Source organism: Diorhabda sublineata, chromosome 5 (assembly GCF_026230105.1).
Source record: "Diorhabda sublineata isolate icDioSubl1.1 chromosome 5, icDioSubl1.1, whole genome shotgun sequence".
Lineage (NCBI taxonomy): Eukaryota > Metazoa > Arthropoda > Insecta > Coleoptera > Chrysomelidae > Diorhabda > Diorhabda sublineata.
In genome coordinates, this window is record NC_079478.1 from 873,932 (window position 1) to 883,552 (window position 9,621).

The following is a 9,621-nucleotide window of genomic DNA, read 5'->3' on the forward strand; positions in this document are numbered from 1 at the left end:
TTACAACTTTTCTTCGTCTTTAAGATCAACTAACTGCTCGCTAGACTTCCAAATATCATCACAGAATTTCTTGTTCCATGTTACGGGAGGTTGAGGAAATACTGTACAGTCCCAAAAATGTTTGCCACTAGTTTCTTTTAGTTGATTAGATAGAGCCAGATGAATTGCGGTTTGGGCACCTTGTTCGGGAGTCTGAAATCACAATTGAAACCCCAATAACGTAACTACTGAAATATAATTAAAATTTCATTACCTTTCCATAAACAAAGAGAAACGCGAATCTCAATAATCTGTATATAGTCCTTATACCATCAATACGAACAGATCTTCTGAAACCTTTCGTATTTATTAAGCCCGGATGTAGAGAATTGCTGGTAACACCGTGGTCCTTCAGTTTATCAGCGAATCCATTGGCAGCTATTACCACTGCAGCTTTGGAGTTTGCGTAGAGGAGTATTTGACGAAATAACGATAGAGCTTGTCCCGGAGGAAGATTCAAATTCTCCAAACTCAAATTGCTGCAGAATGCCAGAGCGGAACTAACAAATATGATACGACTCGGAGCTGATTTTTTCAACAGATCTATAAAGAAGAAATATTAAATGTATCGGAAATAAACAAATCGGAATAGAAGCTAAATCGAGAATATACAAGGCCAAGGTAAAATCCATAAAGACCTACACCGCTGAGACACGGCCAGAAACTAAAAGAATTATGGAAACAGCAGAGATGAAAGTTCCTACTGGACAAGGAAAGAAATGGTTTCTATCAAGAAAGAAAGAAAGAAAAGACTGGTCAAGATGGCGCGCGATAAATACCCATTGAACCGAAGGAGACCAGATAAAAGATGGAGCGACAACCTTGAGGCAGGATAGGAGGCAAGGATGTCGAAGATAAAGCAGGCAACTAAACCTAATACACGAAAGAAGAAGAGGTTTAAATGTTTTGAAACCCTGGAACGACGTAAGAAAATGGAATGTAAAATTTTCTGCTGTTTGTTTCAGAACGTCCATTGCGTGTAACTGAGCTCTAGATCGACAATAGATTATTTGGTTAGGTTAGGTTAGTTTAGGTTAGGTTAGGTTAGGTTAGGCATCCCTTTAGATATATTGGTGTTCCTATTGGAGAATTTTTCTGCTCCAAAAGTAGCAATTTGTTCCGTTGAAATGCCCATTCGTGTCGGCCCGATTGTTTCGAAGATGTAAATCCATGATTTAATTAAATTTACACTTGATTTAAGCCCTACGCGTTTCCTAGTCACAAAAGTGTAAAAATTTATGGCCCGTCTTGTAGTAATCTCAAGTCATTCGAGTAAAAAAGTTTATTTTGATTAACACACAAGTATATTAGTTTAAACGCAGACAAAGAAATTAATATTTGATTCAACATTGTTAAAATTACGTGTCGAATCGAATATGATTCACAAACGCCTTATAATGAACGTTAACCTGAGGGGGTTAACTAACTACTCACCTGCCAAAAGGTGCGTCAACAAAAAGGGTCCGAAATAATTAACTTGCATGGTCGAATGCAACCCATCGTCAGTGTGTTTGTTTCCCCTACTTCCAACTTCGGCATTGTTTATCAAAATGTCTAATCTGTCCTCTTCCCTTTTTATTTCTTCAGCAAATTTTCTCACCGATTGCAATGAAGTGAAATCGAGAAGTTTAGTTTCGATATTTGTATTATTTGTAACTTCTATAATCTTAGCTTTAGCTTTAGCCGGTTCTTTTTTATCTGCTAGGATAACGCGACATCCTCTCGAAGCTAGATGGAGTGCAGTTTGGAATCCAACAGCTGCAACATGAATATGAATTCAAAATCAAATAATTAGGAAAGCTATAACAAGAATTAATGTGAAAAAAAGTTGATGAGCTTCAAAAAAAGTTTGTTTGAAGGATTGATAACCGTTAAAGAAAAATTTAGGCAGTAGGAGATGATCCAATAACCTACTATTTGTTCTAACACGCTGAAAGACACGATAGTCCGGGGAAGTAAGATCAAAAAATATATCAATGAGGGGTCACCTAGATTTCTAACCAAATCCTCTGGAAACTCGAAACGCAGCTTGAAAGCTCTAAAATTCGATGGTATTTTTGCTCATAACTTTGTCTGAAGTACTCGCACAAACAAATCGTGGAGATGAAATTTATAGGAAATTTTATGCCCTACATGATGATGGAAGTCGATTTGTGAAATAAAAATTTTTTCGACTTGAAATTTTCCAAAAAATGAAAATGTTTTCAAAATGTTTTAACTGGCAATCATACTGAAAATAGCCGTATCGAGATCGAGACATAGGAAAATATAGACAGTCTGCTATAAAAAATTTACGTTTTTTCAGATTCGGAAAATTCAAAATGGCGGCCGTAAAAATCGGAAATATATCCTTTTTTTTTCAATCACGCGTCCTTTTGGAAAAATTAACGAAATCGAAATGCTTTTTTTACACAATCTTTTTTAAACATAAAAAAAACATAACGTGGAAGATTTCATATTTTTGGTTTTTTCGACAAAATAAACTACAGTTTTAACTTTTTTGGTATACAGCCCACAGTCTGACTCTTCCAAAAACAATATTTTTCAGATGAATCACCAGCATTTTCTTTCAAAGCTAAGTTATTCTTTAAAATTGAGAACCCACTCCAAAACGTGGAAGATTTCATATTTTTGGTTTTTTCGATAAAATAAACTACAGTTTTAACTTTTTTGGTATACAGCCCACAGTCGGACTCTTCCAAAAACAATATTTTTCAGATATATCACCAGCATTTTCTTTCAAAGCTAAATTATTCTTTAAAATTGAGAACCCACTCCAAAACGTGGAAGATTTCATATTTTTGGTTTTTTCGACAAAATAAACTACAGTTTTAACTTTTTTGGTATACAGCTCACAGTCGGACTCTTCCAAAAAACTATATTTTTCAGATGAATCACCAGCATTTTCTTTCAAAGCTAAATTATTCTTTAAAATTGAGAACCCACTCCAAAACGTGGAAGATTTCATATTTTTGGTTTTTTCGACAAAATAAACTACAGTTTTAACTTTTTTGGTATACAGCCCACAGTCGGACTCTTCCAAAAACAATATTTTTCAGATATATCACCAGCATTTTCTTTCAAAGCTAAATTATTCTTTAAAATTGAGAACCCACTCCAAAACGTGGAAGATTTCATATTTTTGGTTTTTTCGACAAAATAAACTACAGTTTTAACTTTTTTGGTATACAGCCCACAGTCGGACTCTTCCAAAAACAATATTTTTCAGATATTTCACCAGCATTTTCTTTCAAAGCTAAATTATTCTTTAAAATTGAGAACCCACTCCAAAACGTGGAAGATTTCATATTTTTGGTTTTTTCGACAAAATAAACTACAGTTTTAACTTTTTTGGTATACAGCTCACAGTCGGACTCTTCCAAAAACAATATTTTTCAGATGAATCACCAGCATTTTCTTTCAAAGCTAAATTATTCTTTAAAATTGAGAACCCACTCCATAACGTGGAAGATTTCATATTTTTGGTTTTTTCGATAAAATAAACTACATTTTTAACTTTTTTGGTATACAGCTCACAGTCGGACTCTTCCAAAAAACTATATTTTTCAGATGAATCACCAGCATTTTCTTTCAAAGCTAAATTATTCTTTAACATTGAGAACCCACTCCATAACGTGGAAGATTTCATATTTTTGGTTTTTTCGACAAAATAAACTACATTTTTAACTTTTTTGGTATACAGCCCACAGTCGGACTCTTCCAAAAAACAATATTTTTCAGATGAATCACCAGCATTTTCTTTCAAAGCTAAGTTATTCTTTAACATTGAGAACCCACTCCATAACGTGGAAGATTTCATATTTTTGGTTTTTTCGATAAAATAAACTACATTTTTAACTTTTTTGGTATACAGCTCACAGTCGGACTCTTCCAAAAAACTATATTTTTCAGATGAATCACCAGCATTTTCTTTCAAAGCTAAATTATTCTTTAAAATTGAGAACCCACTCCATAACGTGGAAGATTTCATATTTTTGGTTTTTTCGACAAAATAAACTACAGTTTTAACTTTTTTGGTATACAGCCCACAGTCAGACTCTTCCAAAAAACAATATTTTTCAGATGTATCACCAGCATTTTCTTTCAAAGCTAAGTTATTCTTTAACATTGAGAACCGACTCCATAACGTGGAAGATTTCATATTTTTGGTTTTTTCGACAAAATAAACTACAGTTTTAACTTTTTTGGTATACAGCCCACAGTCAGACTCTTCCAAAAAACAATATTTTTCAGATGTATCACCAGCATTTTCTTTCAAAGCTAAGTTATTCTTTAACATTGAGAACCCACTCCATAACGTGGAAGATTTCATATTTTTGGTTTTTTCGACAAAATAAACTACAGTTTTAACTTTTTTGGTATACAGCCCACAGTCGGACTCTTCCAAAAAACTATATTTTTCAGATGAATCACCAGCATTTTCTTTCAAAGCTAAGTTATTCTTTAAAATTGAGAACCCACTCCAAAACGTGGAAGATTTCATATTTTTGGTTTTTTCGACAAAATAAACTACATTTTTAACTTTTTTGGTATACAGCTCACAGTCGGACTCTTCCAAAAAACTATATTTTTCAGATGAATCACCAGCATTTTCTTTCAAAGCTAAATTATTCTTTAAAATTGAGAACCCACTCCAAAACGTGGAAGATTTCATATTTTTGGTTTTTTCGACAAAATAAACTACAGTTTTAACTTTTTTGGTATACAGCTCACAGTCGGACTCTTCCAAAAAACTATATTTTTCAGATGAATCACCAGCATTTTCTTTCAAAGCTAAATTATTCTTTAAAATTGAGAACCCACTCCAAAACGTGGAAGATTTCATATTTTTGGTTTTTTCGACAAAATAAACTACAGTTTTAACTTTTTTGGTATACAGCCCACAGTCGGACTCTTCCAAAAAACAATATTTTTCAGATGAATCACCAGCATTTTCTTTCAAAGCTAAGTTATTCTTTAAAATTGAGAACCCACTCCAAAACGTGGAAGATTTCATATTTTTGGTTTTTTCGATAAAATAAACTACAGTTTTAACTTTTTTGGTATACAGCTCACAGTCGGACTCTTCCAAAAAACTATATTTTTCAGATGAATCACCAGCATTTTCTTTCAAAGCTAAATTATTCTTTAAAATTGAGAACCCACTCCAAAACGTGGAAGATTTCATATTTTTGGTTTTTTCGACAAAATAAACTATAGTTTTAACTTTTTTGGTATACAGCCCACAGTCGGACTCTTCCAAAAACAATATTTTTCAGATATATCACCAGCATTTTCTTTCAAAGCTAAATTATTCTTTAAAATTGAGAACCCACTCCAAAACGTGGAAGATTTCATATTTTTGGTTTTTTCGACAAAATAAACTACAGTTTTAACTTTTTTGGTATACAGCCCACAGTCGGACTCTTCCAAAAACAATATTTTTCAGATATTTCACCAGCATTTTCTTTCAAAGCTAAATTATTCTTTAAAATTGAGAACCCACTCCATAACGTGGAAGATTTCATATTTTTGGTTTTTTCGATAAAATAAACTACATTTTTAACTTTTTTGGTATACAGCTCACAGTCGGACTCTTCCAAAAAACTATATTTTTCAGATGAATCACCAGCATTTTCTTTCAAAGCTAAATTATTCTTTAACATTGAGAACCCACTCCATAACGTGGAAGATTTCATATTTTTGGTTTTTTCGACAAAATAAACTACATTTTTAACTTTTTTGGTATACAGCCCACAGTCGGACTCTTCCAAAAAACAATATTTTTCAGATGAATCACCAGCATTTTCTTTCAAAGCTAAGTTATTCTTTAACATTGAGAACCCACTCCATAACGTGGAAGATTTCATATTTTTGGTTTTTTCGACAAAATAAACTACATTTTTAACTTTTTTGGTATACAGCCCACAGTCGGACTCTTCCAAAAAACAATATTTTTCAGATGAATCACCAGCATTTTCTTTCAAAGCTAAGTTATTCTTTAACATTGAGAACCCACTCCAAAACGTGGAAGATTTCATATTTTTGGTTTTTTCGACAAAATAAACTACAGTTTTAACTTTTTTGGTATACAGCCCACAGTCGGACTCTTCCAAAAACAATATTTTTCAGATATATCACCAGCATTTTCTTTCAAAGCTAAATTATTCTTTAAAATTGAGAACCCACTCCAAAACGTGGAAGATTTCATATTTTTGGTTTTTTCGACAAAATAAACTACAGTTTTAACTTTTTTGGTATACAGCCCACAGTCGGACTCTTCCAAAAACAATATTTTTCAGATATTTCACCAGCATTTTCTTTCAAAGCTAAATTATTCTTTAAAATTGAGAACCCACTCCAAAACGTGGAAGATTTCATATTTTTGGTTTTTTCGACAAAATAAACTACAGTTTTAACTTTTTTGGTATACAGCTCACAGTCGGACTCTTCCAAAAACAATATTTTTCAGATGAATCACCAGCATTTTCTTTCAAAGCTAAATTATTCTTTAAAATTGAGAACCCACTCCATAACGTGGAAGATTTCATATTTTTGGTTTTTTCGATAAAATAAACTACATTTTTAACTTTTTTGGTATACAGCTCACAGTCGGACTCTTCCAAAAAACTATATTTTTCAGATGAATCACCAGCATTTTCTTTCAAAGCTAAATTATTCTTTAACATTGAGAACCCACTCCATAACGTGGAAGATTTCATATTTTTGGTTTTTTCGACAAAATAAACTACATTTTTAACTTTTTTGGTATACAGCCCACAGTCGGACTCTTCCAAAAAACAATATTTTTCAGATGAATCACCAGCATTTTCTTTCAAAGCTAAGTTATTCTTTAACATTGAGAACCCACTCCATAACGTGGAAGATTTCATATTTTTGGTTTTTTCGATAAAATAAACTACATTTTTAACTTTTTTGGTATACAGCTCACAGTCGGACTCTTCCAAAAAACTATATTTTTCAGATGAATCACCAGCATTTTCTTTCAAAGCTAAATTATTCTTTAAAATTGAGAACCCACTCCATAACGTGGAAGATTTCATATTTTTGGTTTTTTCGACAAAATAAACTACAGTTTTAACTTTTTTGGTATACAGCCCACAGTCAGACTCTTCCAAAAAACAATATTTTTCAGATGTATCACCAGCATTTTCTTTCAAAGCTAAGTTATTCTTTAACATTGAGAACCGACTCCATAACGTGGAAGATTTCATATTTTTGGTTTTTTCGACAAAATAAACTACAGTTTTAACTTTTTTGGTATACAGCCCACAGTCAGACTCTTCCAAAAAACAATATTTTTCAGATGTATCACCAGCATTTTCTTTCAAAGCTAAGTTATTCTTTAACATTGAGAACCCACTCCATAACGTGGAAGATTTCATATTTTTGGTTTTTTCGACAAAATAAACTACAGTTTTAACTTTTTTGGTATACAGCCCACAGTCGGACTCTTCCAAAAAACTATATTTTTCAGATGAATCACCAGCATTTTCTTTCAAAGCTAAGTTATTCTTTAAAATTGAGAACCCACTCCAAAACGTGGAAGATTTCATATTTTTGGTTTTTTCGACAAAATAAACTACATTTTTAACTTTTTTGGTATACAGCTCACAGTCGGACTCTTCCAAAAAACTATATTTTTCAGATGAATCACCAGCATTTTCTTTCAAAGCTAAATTATTCTTTAAAATTGAGAACCCACTCCAAAACGTGGAAGATTTCATATTTTTGGTTTTTTCGACAAAATAAACTACAGTTTTAACTTTTTTGGTATACAGCTCACAGTCGGACTCTTCCAAAAAACTATATTTTTCAGATGAATCACCAGCATTTTCTTTCAAAGCTAAATTATTCTTTAAAATTGAGAACCCACTCCAAAACGTGGAAGATTTCATATTTTTGGTTTTTTCGACAAAATAAACTACAGTTTTAACTTTTTTGGTATACAGCCCACAGTCGGACTCTTCCAAAAAACAATATTTTTCAGATGAATCACCAGCATTTTCTTTCAAAGCTAAGTTATTCTTTAAAATTGAGAACCCACTCCAAAACGTGGAAGATTTCATATTTTTGGTTTTTTCGATAAAATAAACTACAGTTTTAACTTTTTTGGTATACAGCTCACAGTCGGACTCTTCCAAAAAACTATATTTTTCAGATGAATCACCAGCATTTTCTTTCAAAGCTAAATTATTCTTTAAAATTGAGAACCCACTCCAAAACGTGGAAGATTTCATATTTTTGGTTTTTTCGACAAAATAAACTATAGTTTTAACTTTTTTGGTATACAGCCCACAGTCGGACTCTTCCAAAAACAATATTTTTCAGATATATCACCAGCATTTTCTTTCAAAGCTAAATTATTCTTTAAAATTGAGAACCCACTCCAAAACGTGGAAGATTTCATATTTTTGGTTTTTTCGACAAAATAAACTACAGTTTTAACTTTTTTGGTATACAGCCCACAGTCGGACTCTTCCAAAAACAATATTTTTCAGATATTTCACCAGCATTTTCTTTCAAAGCTAAATTATTCTTTAAAATTGAGAACCCACTCCAAAACGTGGAAGATTTCATATTTTTGGTTTTTTCGACAAAATAAACTACAGTTTTAACTTTTTTGGTATACAGCTCACAGTCGGACTCTTCCAAAAACAATATTTTTCAGATGAATCACCAGCATTTTCTTTCAAAGCTAAATTATTCTTTAAAATTGAGAACCCACTCCATAACGTGGAAGATTTCATATTTTTGGTTTTTTCGATAAAATAAACTACATTTTTAACTTTTTTGGTATACAGCTCACAGTCGGACTCTTCCAAAAAACTATATTTTTCAGATGAATCACCAGCATTTTCTTTCAAAGCTAAATTATTCTTTAACATTGAGAACCCACTCCATAACGTGGAAGATTTCATATTTTTGGTTTTTTCGACAAAATAAACTACATTTTTAACTTTTTTGGTATACAGCCCACAGTCGGACTCTTCCAAAAAACAATATTTTTCAGATGAATCACCAGCATTTTCTTTCAAAGCTAAGTTATTCTTTAACATTGAGAACCCACTCCATAACGTGGAAGATTTCATATTTTTGGTTTTTTCGATAAAATAAACTACATTTTTAACTTTTTTGGTATACAGCTCACAGTCGGACTCTTCCAAAAAACTATATTTTTCAGATGAATCACCAGCATTTTCTTTCAAAGCTAAATTATTCTTTAAAATTGAGAACCCACTCCATAACGTGGAAGATTTCATATTTTTGGTTTTTTCGACAAAATAAACTACAGTTTTAACTTTTTTGGTATACAGCCCACAGTCGGACTCTTCCAAAAACAATATTTTTCAGATATATCACCAGCATTTTCTTTCAAAGCTAAATTATTCTTTAAAATTGAGAACCCACTCCAAAACGTGGAAGATTTCATATTTTTGGTTTTTTCGACAAAATAAACTACAGTTTTAACTTTTTTGGTATACAGCCCACAGTCGGACTCTTCCAAAAACAATATTTTTCAGATATATCACCAGCATTTTCTTTCAAAGCTAAATTATT

At 32.0% G+C, this 9,621-nt stretch overlaps 1 protein-coding gene across 1 annotated transcript in view; it reads right to left on the bottom strand.

Moving 5' to 3' along the window:
* Nucleotides 1-9,621, bottom strand: part of LOC130444349 (dehydrogenase/reductase SDR family member 13-like) — a 15,875-nt gene continuing 6,254 nt past the window's right edge. Inside the window, exons 2-4 of the mRNA XM_056779435.1 lie at nt 1,474-1,797; nt 254-582; nt 1-192 (exon numbers count right to left, since the gene is read on the bottom strand). Of these exons, the coding sequence (XP_056635413.1) occupies nt 1-192; nt 254-582; nt 1,474-1,797 (845 nt within the window). The remainder of the gene's footprint in view (nt 193-253; nt 583-1,473; nt 1,798-9,621) is intronic.